General features: G+C 46.8%; 1 protein-coding gene across 1 annotated transcript; it reads right to left on the reverse strand.

The window, feature by feature from the left end:
- Positions 1–5,574: 5,574 nt before the first annotated feature.
- On the reverse strand, positions 5,575–10,285 carry LOC149455742 (uncharacterized). The gene is made up of 2 exons (XM_089685873.1): positions 10,072–10,285; positions 5,575–6,472 (listed from the first exon to the last, which is right to left on the reverse strand). The coding sequence occupies exons 1-2, from the start codon at positions 10,280–10,282 to the stop codon at positions 5,877–5,879; spliced, it is 807 nt and encodes a 268-aa protein (XP_089541999.1). The 5' UTR covers positions 10,283–10,285; the 3' UTR covers positions 5,575–5,876.
- Positions 10,286–18,994: the final 8,709 nt, after the last annotated feature.

The raw sequence follows: 18,994 nt of genomic DNA on the forward strand, positions 1-18,994 counted from the left end.
AATGTTGGGGGGGGTGTTTGAAGTTTATCCAGTTCTAGAAAAACTGGAATTTTCTTGTAGATGGAGCTTAGTGCACCAAGTCAGCCTCTCAATTCTTATATGGTTTGAAAAGTGTTATATCAGTATGCCTGCCTGCTACAAATTACAGCCTGAAGGCCCTTCCCTTGGAGCCCAGTGGTGGAACTCCAGGGCCTGCCTTTGCGACCCTGGTAGTTCCGCCACTGGTGTCAGTAGTTTTTTGTATATATATATATATATATATATATATATATTTACCATTTTATTTTTATTTACAGTTTTATTTTTTATTATTTTTTTTACAATTTTTTTAGGAGCATCGTTGGAGGCTTTGGTGAGATATCAGAGGTCCAGACAGACCCCTGACATCTCACTTTAGAGACAGAGAAAAGGGGTCAGGGACACAGCCCTCAATTCCATCTCTGCAGTCTCAGCAGCACAGAATGAATGGACAGGAATAGCTCTACACAGAGATTTCTGTAAAATGGATAAACTGAAGTATAGTAAACACAATTTACTATGGCTCAGTTATGAATGGACAAAGTCAGTAATTGATATCGATCACTGAGTGCCCATTTAGATAAGGAAGGGGCCATTAAATTACATATTTAAGGGCCCCTTCTGTGCTCTCCATCCTGACAGATCACCAGCAAAGGCTGGTGAGACAGGGGAGGGAGGAACCCAGCAGTGCTGTGAGGGAGGAGGGGGATCTAGGAGAGAGTACATAGGGGCCTGGAGAGAGCACAAGGGGACCAGGAGAGAGGACGAGGGCCCTGAGCTGCAGAGAGAAGATGGATAGGAGGAATGACATAAAGAGGAACCAATCCACCAATTTCTCTCTTGCAGCTGCTGAATGCCGGCAGGAGAGAGGAGAAGCAGGCATTCAGCGGTAGCACTGGAACTCAAAGTCAGCCTACCTATTCTGTGTCTATTAGTCCCTCCCTAGTGGTGTATAATAGTCTCTTCTGATTTGGGTGAAAATACAACAGCAGCAACTCCAGCTAGCAGGGACAGGAAGTGATGTACATAAATAACTCTGACAGTAAGAAGTACAGGCACTTACATTTACAGACAGTAGAGGGCAGCAAAACCCTAACTACCCTTTGATGTGTATCTGGATGTGAAAATGAATAATGAAGGTACAAGGTGTAAGGGTTGAAATGTGTCAGAGTAAGTTAATGAGTCTTGTGCAGGTGTCTACTGTGCAGTACACAGTGCATTCTCAAGAGAAAAAACAGACCTCTAACAGAAGTGGTCGTGGACTGGACCTTTGGGTTTTATTAATAGCAAAGTCCCTCAGAAGGACAAATTCATTTTTTTTTCACATTTCCTTAACTTGGCAGCATATGGTCTGTTACTGTTAGCCAGTTTAATCAGCTTCTTTTGGATGATTACAAATAGGAAAATATACCTCAGAGTGGTTTTTAAAAGCTTTGTGTAGCCAGGTGCTTGGCTATAACCACCCGGAGAAGGAGACAATGTCTTTTGTTGTTCCACTCTCTACTGTGATACTGGTGTTATGCTGCACTATTCCCCCAGCCAGCAGAGGGAGAGCCTTAGCCAAGCCAGTCCATAGAGTTCAATGTAGAGTGCTGAGAACCATGGGAGTTATAGTTCGAGACGGCAGCCACACAATGGGGCAAATGGACTCTTTACACTACAGTTTCCAAGAGGCACTGTGGAGCAAGGGGATTGGTGAGATGGCTTTTACCAAACTGCCCGGGAAACTTTACGCCATGGGATTTGGGAAGTACACATCTGAAGCAGCTGTCTGACTGCTGAAAGGCAAAGCAGAGGCCCAGTAGGAGAGAGATGCCCTTGATGCACAACACAGACCACAGTGATTACACTGCATCATTACTGCAGGGAGATCCTCTCACCCTCCACTTCCTGCAGCTGAATAGTAACATAGTTACATACAGTAGTTGATAAGGTTGAATAAAGACACCAATCTATCTAGTTTCACCTGTGTGGGAGTGGGTGTGTTTTGTCAAAACCATTTCCCATATCTCTGTATATTGTGTTCGTTAAGATTTCCATCTTAGAGATTTTAATATTATTGACACTGCTCGCTAACACCACCAATTGTGGGAGTACTACATCCCTACTGCTCTGACACTATATAACCCCTTACGCAGTTTAAGGTTAAACCGCTTCTCCTTCAACTTCATTGAGTGGGCAAATGTCTTCTTACGCTCCCTGAGACTGACTCTGAGACTGGACTCTGAAGGCATCCCAGAGAGAGAGTGGGGCGTCCCACTTTACTGCAAAAGCTTGCAGCTGCATCACAGGGACTGGTGAGAGGGCTCATCACTACTCATTCACACTGTTATCACTGTTAGCACACTGTCATTGGAGTCAAGACATTAAGCATGCCACATCAATACTACACCTGTGCTTTACTTATTCTGCATCTATACCCCATTGATATTGCACCGGTGCTATCTCTATGTTACATACAGTTGTGCTCAAAAGTTTGCATACCCTGGCATAAATTGTGAAATTTTGGCATTGATATTGAAAAGATGACTGATCATGCCAAAAAATACTCTTTTATTGAAGCATGGTGATCATATGAAGCCATTTATTATCAAATGGTTGTTTGGCTCCTTTTTAAATCATAATGATAACAGAAATCACCCAAATGGCCCGGATCAAAAGTTTACATACCCTGGAATGTTTGGCCTTGGTACAGACACACAAGGTGACACACACGGGTTAAAATGCCAATTAGAGGTTAATGTGCCAGATCTGTGGCTTTTTAAATTGCAATTAGGGTCAGTGTATAAATAGTCAATGAGTTTGTTAGCTCTAACGTGGAAGCACTGACTAGGCTAGATACTGAGCCATGGGGATAAGAAAAGAACTGTCAAAAGTCCTGCGTAACAAGGTAATGGAACTTTATAAAGATGGAAAAGGACATAAAAAGATGTCCAAAGCCTTGAATATGCCAATCAGTACTGTTAAATCACTTATTACGAAGTGGAAAGTTTAGGGATCTTTAGATACCTAGCCAAGGTCAGGTAGACCAAGAAAGATTGACGCCATAACTGCCAGAAGAATTGTTTGGGATTGTTATCTCATACAAAAGCAGCAGTCTGTGTCTCCGGTGGCCCATTTCCCCTTCGTCCCTGTACATTGCTCAAATCAGTGGTGCTACTCAAAGAACAAGAGCGCTTTTGATTGTAGCAGTGTGCAGGGGAAAGTACTGAAAATTGAAGACCCTGGCCTCTGCTTTTGTGTGAGAGCAGTGGGCAACTCTCCAAAAACCCTCGCTATAGCACTGAACTACAGTAATAAATACAGAGTTTTTAGAAAAATAAGGGGAAGAGACGCAGGGGAGGTTCAAAAAAGCTGCCTAATTAATCTTCCAGAGATTTTCTCTACTATTCTATTGTGTTTAGGCCGTGGCCTTAGTCATAGCATGCTATGCGTAAGGCTTCGGCCAAAATGCATAAGCTTGTTACTGCCGTATTCTGGTATGTAGCCAATAAAGACTTGTTGCCTTGGTTGTTACCAAGTAGCTGGCTTCATTGTATTAGAGAATCTGAGCTTCCACCTCCGTGCAGTTTTACTCTCTACGTATCTGGGCAGGGATTGCCTGGACAGTGTTACATTATAACAACCTCCTCACAGACAATACATGGTGGAAACATAAAGTGTATATAAAGCCAAAATACTATATAGTCTTGGAAGAGGATAAAAGACAAAGGATCTTGTTTTGCAGGAGTGCCCATTTAGCAAGTGTTTTAGCTGGTACAGAGAATAACTTTTCTGTATAACTACTGATGAAGCAGGATGTATCTGATATAAAGTAGTATTTTTGGAACACCAGAAGTCAATAAAAAGTACTATATAATTGAACACCAGAAGCTGATAAAAAGTAGCATTCATTGAACACCAGCAGGTGTTAAAAAGTACTATACTGCATATTGAACACCAGATGCCAAGAAAAAGTACTATATGTTAAACATCAGAGGTCAATAAACAGTAGTATATATTGAACACCAGAAGCTGATCAAAAGTTCTACTTATTGGGCAGTTGAAGTTTGATAAAAAAGTAGCATTTTACTAAGCACCAAAAGTCAATAGAAAATAGTTATTAAATACTAAAAGTCAATTAGAAGTACCGTAACATATATTGAACACCAGAAGTTGATAGAATGTGGTATTTATTGAACACCAGAAGCCGATTAAAAAGTAGTATTTATTGAACACTGGAAGCCATTAAAAAGTAGTATTTATTGAATACCAAAGTCAATAAAAAACAGTACTTATTGAACACTGGAAGTCATGAAAAAGTAGTATTTATTGAACACCAAAGTCAATAAAAAGTAGTATTTATTGAACACTGGAAGTCATTAATAAGTAGTATTTATTGAACACTGGAAGTCATTAAAAAGTAGTATTTATTGAACACTGGAAGTCATTAATAAGTAGTATTTATTGAACGCTGGAAGCCATTAAAAAGTAGTATTTATTGAACAGCAAAGTCAATAAAAAGTAGTATTTATTAAACACTAGAAAACAAGATATTTTACGATTCTGTGCGCCAGGTCATGCACTCACCAAATGGGCACCTCTGCAAAGCAAAAACCCATCTTTTGCCAAGTCTACATAGTTCAGTCTGATGTCCCTGAATGGGACCTAAAACTGGACCTTTATGAGCATAGAGAGCAACCTTGTTTTCTTCCACGTGGAGACAGCTACATGACTAGAGCACCAGAGATAGGTCATCCAAATTCCCCCCTTACTATACTTAAATAAAAACCATGACACCAATTTTTTGGAGTAAATGGCCAACATGGCCTTTTATTAACAAACATTTTTTAACACCAACCATTCCTTATAACAGAAACATACAGAGTTGTTGTTGTTGGTCTTCGAAGGCACCCCACCAAAATGATATGAAATGCACCTGCGGACAACCATATTACACAAAGGCCTCCAGCCGCAACCAACCAGCTCGGAGACAACCATACCGTCCGCAGTGCAGCACCACCACCTTCCAGTTAAACCTTGGTTAACTGGAATGTCCCCGGGCACACCATACCACCGATGGGTCCCACACCATTATCTGTACCTCCAAGATAAGAACCGCCTCCAAGACCAACAACCGCCCAAGACCGAAACAACCCCCTGACCCCCGAGAGGAACACAAAAACTCCCTATAACAGGGGAGGGCGGGAGGGAATCTCACTCACCAACGTCCAGGTCCGAAATGATGCCTCCCCCCCCTGGGACACCCCACCCTAAGGTGCGGCAGAGCCCACCCACGCTCTCTCTCCACCAACCAGCACACCCATCTATCCTTTTCCACACCCCCCTGGCACATCATTAACCCTTTCTTACTCTCCTTCCCACTCTAGGCCTAGTCATGCCTGCCCTGCGCTAATTTTCCTTTCCTTTTTTCGCTACGGGCATTACTTGACTAGAGCACCAGAGATAGGTCATCCAAATTCCCCCCTTACTATACTTAAATAAAAACCATGACACCAATTTTTTGGAGTAAATGGCCAACATGGCCTTTTATTAACAAACATTTTTTAACACCAACCATTCCTTATAACAGAAACATACAGAGTTGTTGTTGTTGGTCTTCGAAGGCACCCCACCAAAATGATATGAAATGCACCTGCGGACAACCATATTACACAAAGGCCTCCAGCCGCAACCAACCAGCTCGGAGACAACCATACCGTCCGCAGTGCAGCACCACCACCTTCCAGTTAAACCTTGGTTAACTGGAATGTCCCCGGGCACACCATACCACCGATGGGTCCCACACCATTATCTGTACCTCCAAGATAAGAACCGCCTCCAAGACCAACAACCGCCACAGCACGCTGGGTAAGCCCTTACCCATGCGTGCCCCACCACAAACGAACAGCTCTCTGAACTCCGTCCTGCAAACCCAGAGCCCATAAATCCGTGCCAACGGCATTGAGATGAACCCCATCACTCCGCAGATACCGCCAAGTATCAACCTCCAACTCAAAGTGCCGGACCACCAACCCCCCATTCCGAACAAAGAAGCGCCCCACCTCCTTGTTGACCTTGATCCGAGCCTTATTGAGCCGCTCCACCGACCGCGCCAAACGCCAAGAGGTGCGGGCTACCATGTCCGACCACACCAACACCATTTCGGGATAATCCCGACGCAAGTAAAGAAAATCCAGCTTAACATCCCGCACCAGCTCCCGCATGGACCGAACCCCCAGATCGTTACCACCCACATGAAGCACCAAAACATCCGGCGGTCTATCCAGGCATGCAAAACGCCGCACCTCAGGTACCACACGACCCCACAACATCCCCGGCACACCTATCCATCGGACACAAGCCGCTCGCCTAGCCAATCCCAGCTGCCGGCCATTAGGCCGCACATCCGCCCGCCGAGCCCCCCAAAAAACGTAGGAGTGCCCCAGGATCCAGACCAGGCAAACTGCTCCATCTGAAATAAAAGAACAAAAACTACCACAAGAACCAACAACATCACAGAGACAGGACAAACTCCCCCAGCCCCATCAACCAAAAGAACCCGGAAACCACCCTTAGTCCCCCAGCAGATGCGGGCGAACGTACAGGCGAAATCTCTGCGAATCCCACCTACCAATCCGTTTTACCGCCTCATCCGACAAACCCCACCGGGCGGCCTCAGTAGCAGCCCCAATCCGAAACGAGTGCGAAGCATACAAAGACGCATCCAAACCAACATCCCGTAAACATTTCCGAAAAACCGACACAAATTGAAAACGAGTTAACGGGGACCCATCAGCATGCATCAAAAAGGACCCCTGCCCCACCGGACGCCGGGACAAAAATTCTCGAACCGCAAGCACCGGGCACACTAGTGATCCTGGAAGGGCAAGAAACCGAACCCGCGCACCACGACCCCAGCGGTCCGTCTTAGACCGACGGATGAACACCTCCACCCAGTCGCCCGAGCACACAACATCATCCACCAACAACCCCCCAAGCACCGATTTGGATGGACTAACAAGCTCCCCAATACGCAACGCCCCAAAGAAGGCCACCGCAAAAGCCGCCCTAAACAAGCCCACTTCAAAGTCCGAAGAACAAACAAACCGCAAATGTGTAAATAAAGATCCTAACAACTCGAAGGACACCGGGCGACGAGAATCCCTACTGCGATGAGCCCTACGGTAACCCCGAATAGCCTGACGCACCCAGAAATCTTTGGTAAAATGCCGACACCCTTGTAACTTAAAAAAGAAGGCCAAACCAGCCAACCGCCGATCCACCGCCGCAGCAGACACCCCCCGCTCCAAATTCCTCGCCAAATAGTACAGCAATGCCACACGCACCTCCGGCCCCCAGGGATCAATATCGACCTGTTGTAACAGGTCCAGCCACTCCCGCCAAACCAACGAGTACGCAGACCATGTCGCCTCACTCACCGACCGCCGGATCCAGCCGGATACGACCCCAAGGCAATCTCCCACAGCCAGTCGGGACAAGGAACCCCACGGTGCTCCGCAGCCGGCGCCAACTCCCGGAATTTGTCCCACTGAAAACGAGACAAAGCGTCAGCCAAAGTGTTGTCCACCCCAGGGAGATGCACCGCATGGATAAAAACATTCAGCTGCAGGCAACGCAACACTAAATGGCGAAGCAGGCCAACCACCGGCCGTGAGGCAGCCGACACCCGGTTGATGACCTGAACCACCCCCAAATTGTCGCAATGAAAACGAACCTTCCGATTCCGAAAATCTGCACCCCAAACCTCAACCGCCAAGACCACCGGAAAAAGTTCCAACAGAACCAGGTTACGAAGGAAACCCGCCGCCACCCAGGAAGGAGGCCACGGAGCCGCACTCCACCGTCCCTGAAAAAAGGCCCCATAACCCCCGGAAGCCACCGCATCCGTGAACAAGTCCAAGTCAAAATTGCTGACCGGGCCAGACATCCACAAAGCCCGTCCGTTAAACGAAGTCAAAAAAGTGTGCCAAATCCGCAAATCCTCCCGATGCTCCCTAGTCAAACGAATAAAATGTAAAGGGGAAGTAATCCCTGCCGTCGCCGCCGCCAACCGGCGGCAAAACACCCGACCCATTGGCAGGATGCGACAAGCGACTGTAAGGCCCGCAGTTGAATTTTTCGCTTGCCGAGCACCCCACCAATTTCCCCTTGCAGGGCCAAAAGCTTGTCCTCAGGCAGCCGGCACTCCATTGCATCAGAGTCCAAAACGATACCCAGGAAAGTAATGACCGAAGCCGGGCCCTCCGTCTTGTCCAAAGCCAGCGGAATCCCAAAACGTTCAGCAACGTGCTGCAAAGTGGCCAGCAAAACGGCGCACACTCTGGAAGCTGGCGGACCCACGCAAAGAAAATCATCCAAATAGTGGATGACAGAATTGACCCCGGAAACATCCCGCACCACCCACTCCACGAACGAACTGAACTGCTCAAACAAAGCGCAAGATATGGAGCACCCCATGGGAAGGCACCTATCAACGTAAAACGAGCCCTCCCAATGACAACCCAAGAAACGAAAACTGTCCGGATGTACCGGCAACAATCGAAACGCGGACTCAACATCCGATTTCGCCATAAGCGAACCACGCCCATAACGACGAACCCAGAAAACCGCTGCGTCAAACGACGTGTAAGACACTGAACAGGACTGCGGATCTATAGCGTCATTCACCGACCCCCCTTTAGGAAAAGACAGGTGATGAATTAACCGAAACGAATTTGGCTCCTTCTTGGGCACCACCCCCAAGGGGGAAACCACCAGATCCGAAAACGGGGCGCAAGAAAAAGGGCCGCCCATACGACCTAACCCCACTTCTTTTCGCAACTTAACCGAAACAACCTCCGCATGCCGCAAGGCCGACCGCAAGTTCCGAGCCAAGGGGGGAACGGAAGTCAAAGTGCACGGGATGTGGAAACCCTCCGAAAAACCTGCCGCCAGCAGCACAGCGGCTGCCCGATCAGGATATCTATCTAGGAAAGGCTGCATCCTTTCCACCCTCACCGGTGTCGTCCCTCTTACCCGCATGCTCGCCGGAAGGGCCTCTGCCCCGCTTGAAACAGCGCGACAACGGATGGGAGCCGCCGCAACCGGAACACTCATGCTTAAAACGGCAGGACCCTCCGAAACGACAAGCGCTTTCCTGGAACTGCCAACAGAAGCCCCTACGCTTTGAGGCCGATTGTCCGGGGGAGAATGAACCACCGGCCCCCCCCTGAAAAAACGGACCAGGAGGCCTCGCTGGAGTCATGAGGCGCATCCAAAGACCAATGTCCTTATGGTCCCAACGCAATGAAGGGCGAACAGCCCGCCGCTGCCGAAACTGCTCATCATACCGAAGCCACGCAGTCCCACCGTAAACCCTGTGAGCCTCGCTAATGGCGTCAAGGTAACAAAAAAGCGCCGAGCAATGCTCAGGAGCCTTTTCCCCAATAACACTGGCCATGATCGCAAACGCCTGCATCCAATTTGCAAAAGTACGCGGGATAAAGCGAAAACGCCGCTTCTCCGCTTCCTCCCGCCTGCCCTCGTCAACCCGCAACCCCTCCAAAGGAAAACGCTCCAACGGCAAGAGCGTGAAGATCTCCACATACTCCCCGCTCCAAATCCGCTCCCGAACCTCCAACGGCAAGTGCGCACCTAAAGGGCCCTCGAAGCACACGTATACCTCGCACTTGGCCGAGTCCGCCAAGCCGACCGCTCCGGACACCCCCGCACCCCCATCCAAAGCCGTGGAACCCAAAGCATCAGATTCCGCCGCAACCACCGCAGGCCCAGAACCAGAGGGAGGAGAAACCCCCGATCTCCGCACGGCCCCCCCGTCCTGCACTCGGACTTGTAAACCGTCCCCACCAGCCGGCGGGAGCCACGCCGCAGCAGGCCCAGGGACCCCACTACCGCCCCGCTCAAGGCGCTGCAACAAGGTACGCAAACCTGAAATCAAATCGCAGAGCCCCCCCCCGCGACCCGAATCGGGAACGCCGACCTCCCGCACCGCCGAGGCCCCGCCCCCCAACAGGTCCCCTAGCGCAGAAGAAAAAGAAAAAGGTAACTCACCAGGCTGCCCAGGAGACGTCCCATCAGCCGTGCGACCCACGTCCAGCGATGCCGAGCGGCCAGCTGTCGCCCCCGCATCGGGTTCCGACAGCTCGCCCTCCGATCTCACGTCCTCCCCTCGACGGCCGGATGGCCTCCCAGTCCCAGGAGCCACGGATCCTCGAGCGCTGTGCCTCTGCTGGCTCCGCCTCCCGGCACCAGCCACGCCCATCGACGTCCCTGGGGTCCGACCAGACACGCCCCCGGCAGCACTTCCATCCAGCCTGAGGCTCTTCGGAGCCGCCGCTCCACGCTTCCCATGGGGCCTGCCGGCCGCAGCAGGGGACAGCCCGGCAGCCGCAGCGCTGCGTCTCCCTCGTTGGGCTCCCTCCCTGACAGGCACCTGGTCAGTGGAGGAGCCGGCGACATCCTGCTTCCTCAGCCGCGCGGGCGGGGGGGAGGGGCTTCCTCCCCGCGAGACCCCGCCCGCCGAGCTCCGCCGTTGCCGGGGATTCCTCCCGGCCTCCCCGCGAGCAGAGGCATTGGAGCGCCCTGTCAGCGGGGCCGGAGGGTCCCGAACGGGGCTCCCTGTGTGGCGCTGAACTCTGGGGGAGGGGGAGCCCGGACTAAAGCGCTCCGGAGGCCGAGACCTCCGAGCACGTGGGCGCACCCGCCCCCCTCCCGCTGGTGATGAGGCCGGGTCCTGTGAAAGACCCGGGTCCTGGGACAAACCCGGGTCCTGCATGAAGGCAGGCACCCGGCGCTGAGCTCTGGGGGAGGGGGAGCCCGGACTACAGCGCTCCGGAGGCCGAGACCCCCGAGCACGTGGGCGCACCCGCCCCTCTCCCTCTGGTGATGAGCCCGGGCCCAGCGAGAAGCCCGGGTCCAGGGACACGCCCGGGTCCTGCAGAAAGGCAGAAACCCGGCTCTGCAGCCAGTCCATCCCATGAGAGGCTGCCGCCGCACGCAGCTGGGCCACCAAGCCATCCATGACAGCCCCCCAAAGACCGCAACGAGACCCCCAGGGAAAAGGCCCTAACAAATGCTGGTGTTGGGAGGGAATGAATCTCACTCACCAACGTCCAGGTCCGAAATGATGCCTCCCCCCCCTGGGACACCCCACCCTAAGGTGCGGCAGAGCCCACCCACGCTCTCTCTCCACCAACCAGCACACCCATCTATCCTTTTCCACACCCCCCTGGCACATCATTAACCCTTTCTTACTCTCCTTCCCACTCTAGGCCTAGTCATGCCTGCCCTGCGCTAATTTTCCTTTCCTTTTTTCGCTACGGGCATTACTGTATATTCCTCATAAGCGATTTAGGTTACATGTACCATAGTTTTCTTGTGATCCACAGAATTAAGTTGCGCCACAATAAAGAAAGTGAGCACATACAGTTATAAAACCTTGCTGGGGTTGTAACCCCACCCTGCTTCATCCAAAACATAAAACATGTTTTGGATATATGTACATTTTAAAGTACAAATGTATTTTAGTGCAAACCTCTAATCGAACTGAACCTAGAAACCATCACCCCTCTTTATGACAGCCAAAGCCTCTTCCACTGTTTACATCCTCCAGCTGAAATCAGCTTACCACAACTGTGCAGCAGGTCACCATAGACTGGAATGAGGCCTTACACTGATGTCTCTATTCTTCCAGTCTCCAATCTAAGTATAAACTTTATTTTATGTCTACCTTAGATCCTTCATCCTTGTATTTTTAAATACTACTTATACATTTAGTGATTTTTAGTGAATGCATACCTGAATTAAGTGTTTATTTTTTTACATTTGCCTGGAGTCTTTACTTGCCCTCCTGAGGATTTACCCCCCTTCCTGACCAGGCCATTTTTTGCGTTATGACGCTGAATTATTTTAACTGACAATTGTGCAGTCATGCACCGCTGCACCCAAATGACATTTGCATCCTTTTTCCCCACAAATCGAACTTTCTTTTGGTGGTATTTGATTGCCTTTGCTTTTTTTTACTTTTTGCGCAATAAAAAAAAAAGACCAACAATTCTGTGAAAAAAACTATTTTTGCTATTAAACATGTCCAGTAAAAAAATTTTAAAAAATCAAATTTCGTCATAAATTTAGGTCAAAATGCATTCTGCTACATGTCTTTGCTAACAAAAATCCCAATACATGTAAATTAATTGGTTTACGTGAAAGTTATAGCGTTTACAAATGGAGGTATATATGCTGGGATTTTTTTTTTTAATTTTTACTAGTAATGGTGGCGATCAGCAATGTATAGCGGGACTGAGGCAGACATTCTGACACTGGGGGGAACTGACTTGGTGTCACTGCTAAAAGAGCACTGACAATGTACTAATGGCACTGGGTAGGAAGGAGTTAACATGAGGGGTGATCAAAGGGTTAACTGTGTGCCAGGAGTGTTTTACTGGGGGGCTGTGTCAGTGTGCTTCACTGTAAGCATGCTGCTTTGGATGGCTGTGCTGTGCACAGCCATCAAAAGCAGTGTGCCCGAGCTCACAGGGAGGAGAACTGTTAGTAAACCCCGTCAGAGATCGTTGGAAATCACCAGGGGAATAATCACTGGCTGAGACCCGGTGATTGAAAGCTGCGACTGCGAAAGGTGGCACGGGTAGTGCGCATACCATACGTGGCTCATGCACACCCTACCCGGAAATGCGAAATCACGTATATATATATATATTTTGCACACCCGTGTTGCCCTGTAGCAGTATTTCTGCTTTAAAGTGGATGGGAAGCAGTTAAAGCACTTTAAATTGATCTGTCCTCTCCAGGGCTGGGACAAGGGGTGAACAGGAGGGGCGGCTGCCCTGGGCACTGTGGTATCACATAGCTCCCAACTGTCCGTAATTTCGAGGGACTGTCCCTCATTTGGAAGGCCCTCTGTCCCTCTTTACCCCTCATTTGTCCCTCAATTTGGTCTGATCTATATAGTTGTATATAAAATGCACTATTTATCTTTCAAAAAGTGTTTCACAGTGCAACACCTTTCATCCAATTTCTAAATTGTTGCATTTATAGATGTCAAGTGCCAGTAAGAAGTAATAGTAAGAAGTAATAGTAGTGGTAAAATAAAAGCACTATCAGAGAGTACAAAAAACCCTTTATTAACCACTCCTGCATTTTAACCTATCTCTGTATTTTCCTTACACCTTATATTTGCACCTTTCTCATATTTCCATCACAAATGCCGAGAGGTATATTCTCTCTTGTACCACTCAACCTCTCAAGTCTGTCTTCTTCATTATCTTGCATATGCAAACTCCTTTTTCGAAATCCTCCCAATTCTTTCCCTTGGCATCTACATTCTAACAAATAATCCAGACCAACCATGACCTTGTGTACTTGTGCTCAAGTGCTTAAAAGTTCTCTATGACAATCACATAAATATAATAATGGCCACTCCTGGCTTCCTCATGTCTTTATGGACCTTGCTTTGTGCACTGGTGTGCAGTCATATTGGAACATGAAGGGGCCATCCCCAAACTGTTCCCACAAAGTTGGGATCATGAAATTGTCCAAAATGTCTTGGTATGCTGACACCTTAAGAGTTTCCTTCACTGGAACTAAGGGGCCAAGTCCAACCACTGAAAAACAACCCCACACCATAATCGCCCTCCACCAAACTTTACACTTGACACAATTCAGTCAGGCAAGTACCGTTCTCCTGGCAACTGCCAAACCCAGACACATCCATCAGATTGCCAGACAGAGAAGCGTGATTCATCACTCCAGAGAACACGTCTCCACTGCTCTAGAGTCCAGTGGTGGCGTGCTTTACACCTCTGCATCCAACGCTTTGCATTGCACTTGGTGATGTAAGGCTTGGATGCCGCTGCTCGGCCATGGGAACCCATTCCATGAAGCTCTCTACATACTGTTGTTGTGCTAATCTGAAGGCCACACCACGTTTGGAGGTCTTTAGCTATTGACTCTGTAGACAGTTGGAGACTTCTGCACACTGTGTGCTTCAGCATGCGCTGATCCCGCTCTGACATTTTACATGGCCTACCACTTGGTGGCTGAGTTGCTGTTGCTCTCAGTTGCTTCCACTTTGTTATAATACCACTAACAGCTGACCGTGGAATATTTAGTAGCAAGGAAATTTCATGGATGGACTTATTGCACAGGAGGCAACCTATCACGGTACCACGCTTGAATTCACTGAGCTCCTGAGAGCGACCCATTCTTTCACAAATGTTTGTAGAAGCAGTCTGCATGCCTAGGTGCTTGATTTTATACATCTGTGGCCATGGAGGTGATTAGAAAACCTGAATCCAATGATTTAGAGGGGTGTTCCGATACTTTTGGCAATATAGTGTACATTACTTTTCTTTCTGTCGTACAGGAATTTTTGCATCTTTAGTAACCTCTTCACTTTTTTGATATGAGACTAGCATGCCAAAAAAAAAAGACAACGATCATTTGTCCAATATTCTTATTGTGTGTATTGGGCTTAAATTACAACTCTTGCAAAAGCTGCCCATTTTTTTTAAAAGGGTCTTGCAACAAAAAACGTTTGCTATGGATGGGGCAACAGCTAAACGTGATTTCTGGCTTTAAATCAACTACAAAATAAAAATAAAGATAATAATGAAAAAAAAGGCAGCAAAGGGGTTGAGTTGGGGTTGAGTGCAGTTCCCTGACTCTAATCCTTCCCTATGCAGTCTGTCAGCTTTTCCTATGCTTTCCCTTCAGCCACTTCTAATACAGTGACACTCTGATCACTGAGCCCCCTTTTATAGTGAGGGGGCTGGCTTATCCAAAAGCCAACTTATTGGTCCTTCCAAGCTTGACAGCAATAGTTCAAATTATATACAGTACATTACGGTTCTTGTTAGAAATCCTGTATATAGCCCTACAGAACAGAAAGTGCACAATCCACATGTACTGTACTTTTCTGTTTGCTTCATTACAACCAGGAGACAGGAAACTTTTTATTTAGAGAAACGAGTTTTACCATAGATGCATCTACAAATTTAGAAACAATGCCATCTACTGGTTGAAGAATATATCTCTACTTAATACCGATGTAGTTATTGCACGAAATACATGAATGTTGCATTTCAACAGCTCTCCTAGTTTGAATTTGCACATTCATTTGCCACGACTACAAATCTCAAATCCTCAGGATTCGCCCCGTACCCATGGTAGTGGTAAACCTGAACCTCATCCCTCCCTACCAGTGGGACACAGATGACAGTAAAAACCTTTTTCCACTCTATCCAAAACATAAAGAAGAGTTCTAGCTAAAGTTGGGCTTTAAATAAGACATTTGATATAGTTTCCCACAAGGTACCTGTATTTCTTGTCATTCTTGATACCTATTAGACATGTGCGGTTTGTTTAGTTCCGAATCTAATTTTGGACAAATTTTTTCGTTATTCGGAGATTTGGATGTATCCCAGTTCCAAATGATAAAAATAACGATTTTAAATGAATCCGAAATATTGAAACGAAATTCGGCCAAAATTAGTTTTGAAAACAAATTTGAATTCGAAAAGACAATCGAAAACAAATTCAAATTCCAAAACAAAATCAAAAACAAAATCGAACAAACATTCAAAAACATATTTAAAGTGGAACTAAACTCAAAAGGGGAAGTTCTGCTTTAAGGACTGTTCCCCCTGCTCCCTGTTAAAGATTGGCACCTTTGAGGAATGGGGGGGAGGGGGTAACCGAAATTGACAGGTACCCGCTCCCACTTCTGCTGCGATCGCCTAGGCGATTGGAAGCAGACGTTGTCCTCCCTCCCCGTAGTCTTATTGGTCCTTCTATACCTGATGGCAATAATTCAAAGACCATGCAGGGCATTTCAGTTCTCCTAGTTGAATCTGCACATACATTTGCCATGACTACAAATCTCAAACCCATTGTCAGGAATGGACTTGCCAATAATGGTGGGACTCACCTGCCTTGTGGGCTGCAGTACCAGGGCTGGCCAGCGGGTGCTCTCAGCAATCAGAGACTCACCCCTGCAATCAGCCAAACACCTGAAGCTGATTGCAGGGGTTGTATTTAAGGAATGGCCAGACTCACAGTAAGGGCCTTGGTGTGTGTTTTTCCATGGGCCCCTGTACCTTGTATCCTGTATCCCTGTTCCTGTCTGACTTGTTGCCGACTCTGCCTGATCCTGACCTCTACTAACTTCTCCTGCTTGATCCCTGGCTTGTGACCCTGACCATTCTCTGCCGGACCCTCTGTACCGCGCTGCCCGTGAGTTACTGAACCCAGCTTGTGACCCCTACCACTCTCCCGCCTGTTCCTGGTACTCCATTTGCCCGTTTGCTACTGACCCGGCCTGCCTGACTACTCTTTGTATTGTATGTATTGTTATCGGTGGGTGGTTTGGTTTGTTTGCACTGTGTTTATGTTTAGTTTTGCACTGCGTTTTGTATTGTTAGTCTTAATAAATTATATTGTTTATACCATATCTGAAGCCTGCGTTTCCCTGTTGCAGTCCACATACCTCTGGTCATACCTGGAGCCCTGACACCCATGGTAGTGGTGAACCTGAACTTCATCCCTACCTGTGGGACACAGACTGCTGTAAAAACCCTTTTCAACTCTATCCAAAACAGAAAGAAGAGTTCTAGCTGAAGTTGGGCTATACAGTAAATAAAACATTTAATATAAAGTTTCACACAATATACAGTGCTGTGAAAAAGTATTTGCCCCCTCCTGATTTTTTGGTTTTGTTTTGTATTTGTGTATTTGTCACGCTGAAATGATTCAGATCATCAAACAAATCTTAATATTACACAAAGATGACCAGAGTAAATGCCATGAATGAACTGTGATTAACCACATTTTTTGGAAGGCTGAGGTAAATTTCACTTGCCACACCCAGGCCCTTATTACTACCAGACCAGATGAATCAAGAAGCTGTCTCACAAAGTGAAGCATGCTAAAACTTCTAAAAAAGCAACACATCATGCTGCGATCAAAAGACATTTAAGAACAAATGGGAACAAAGTAATGAACATGCATCAGCCTGAAGAGTTACAAAGCCATTTCTAAGGTTTTGGGACTCCAGCAAACCACGGTGAGAGCCATTATTCACAAATGGAGAAAACTTGGAACAGTGGTGAACCTTCCCAGGAGTGGCCTGCCTACCAAAATTACTCCAAGAGCACAACGATGACTCATCCAGGAGGTCAAAAAAGAATCCAGAACAACATCTAAAGAACTGCAGGCCTCACTTGCCTCAGTTAAGATCAGTGCTCATGATTTAACAATACGAAAGAGACTGGGCAAAAATGGCCTCCATAGGAGAGTTCCAAAGTGAAAGCCACTGCTAACCAAAAAGAACACAAAGGCTTGTCTCACATTTACAAAAAAAAATCTTGAATATCTCCAAGATTTTTATGCAAATATTTTGTGGACTGATGAGACAAAAGTTGAACTTTTTGGAAGGTGTGCGTCCCGTTACATCAAGCATAAAGCTAACACAGCACTTCATAAAAAGAACATCCTACCAACAGTCAAACATGGTGGTGGTAGTGTGATGCTCTGGGGTCGCTTTGCAACTTCAGGACCTGGACGACTTGTCATAATTGAATCATGAATTCTGCGCTCTACCAGAAAATCCTGAAGAAGAATGTCAGTCCGTGACCTCAAGCGCACTTGAGTTATGCAGCAGGACTATGATCCGAAACACACCAGCAAGTCCACCTGTGAGCAGCTCATAAAACAAAATTAAGGTTTTGGTGTGGCCTAGTCAAAGTCCGGATTAAATCTGAGATGCTGTGGCATGACCTTAAACAGTCCGTTCATGCTCCAAAACCCTCCAATGTGGCTGAATTAAAAAATTTCTGTAAAAAAGAGTGAGCCAAAATTCCTCCACAGCGATGTGAAAGACTCATTACCAATTATCGCAAACGCTTGATTGCAGTTGTTGCCGCCAAGGTTGAACAACCAGTTGTTAGGTTTAGGTGGCAATTACTTTTTCACATAGGGCCAGGCAGGTTTGGACAGGTGTTTTCCCTTAATAAATTAAATCATTATTTAAAAACTGCATTTTGTATTTACTTGGGTTATCTTTGTGTAATATAAAAATTTGTCTATAATCTGAATCATTTAAGTGTGACAAATATTAAAAAAAAATAAATAAACATCAGGAACTTTTTCATATCACTGTACCTGTATATATTGTCATTCATGATACCTATCATTTTCCCTAGTTCATGTCTTTGGTGATCATGGTGATAAAATATGTGTTAAACACACAAAGGATTACTGTGAACAAGTATTGTTAGATAAGGTCTGATCGATCTTTTCAGGAAAACTTGTAAGCTGAAAAATGTACCTACAAATGCTTTCAGAAAATTTCTGTCAAATAAATATTTTTTAAAGTAATAATATAGTAAAAAAATTAGAGGAAGGCATAGAGCACTGTAGAGGGTGAATAGAGTGCAATGCTTGATCACCAATTAGAAATATTTTTTCCAATGTTTACACTGATCATTAACCACTTGCCACTTATACCCCCTTCTTTACCAGGCCAATTTTCAGCTTTCAGCGCTGTCGCACTTTGACTGACAATTGCGCAGTCATACAAGATTGTACCCATATGAAATTTTTAAAATTTTTTTCTCACAAATAGAGCTTTCTTTCGGTGGTATTTAATCGCTGCTGGGAGCTTTACTTTTTGCGCTATAAACAAAAAAATTGCAAAAAATTAAAAAAGATTTCTTTGTTTCTATTATAAAATTTTTCAAACAGGTAATTTTTCTTCTTCACTGATGTGCGTTGATGAGGCAGCACTAATGGGCACTGATAGGCGGCACTGATGGGCACTGATAGGCAGCACTGATGGGCACTGATAGGCAGCACTGAAGGGCACTGATAGGAGGCACTGATAGGCAGCACTAATGAAGTGGCACGGATAGGTGGCACTGATAGGCAGCACTAATGAGGTGTCACGGATAGGCGGCACTGA

Source organism: Staurois parvus, unplaced genomic scaffold (assembly GCF_062004578.1).
Source record: "Staurois parvus isolate SC_StPar_1 unplaced genomic scaffold, SC_StPar_1.0 ptg000388l, whole genome shotgun sequence".
Classification (NCBI taxonomy): domain Eukaryota; kingdom Metazoa; phylum Chordata; class Amphibia; order Anura; family Ranidae; genus Staurois; species Staurois parvus.

What these genes read in the sequence shown, in the direction of transcription:
- LOC149455742 (XM_089685873.1), bottom strand. Translation starts at nt 10,282, where the DNA reads ATGGGCGTGGCTGGTGCCGGGAGGCGGAGCCAGCAGAGGCACAGCGCT. An exon ending in GACGTCTCCTGGGCAGCCTG is followed by an intron (nt 6,473 to 10,071) that starts GTGAGTTACCTT and finishes CTTTTATTTCAG; the next exon opens with ATGGAGCAGTTTGCCTGGTC.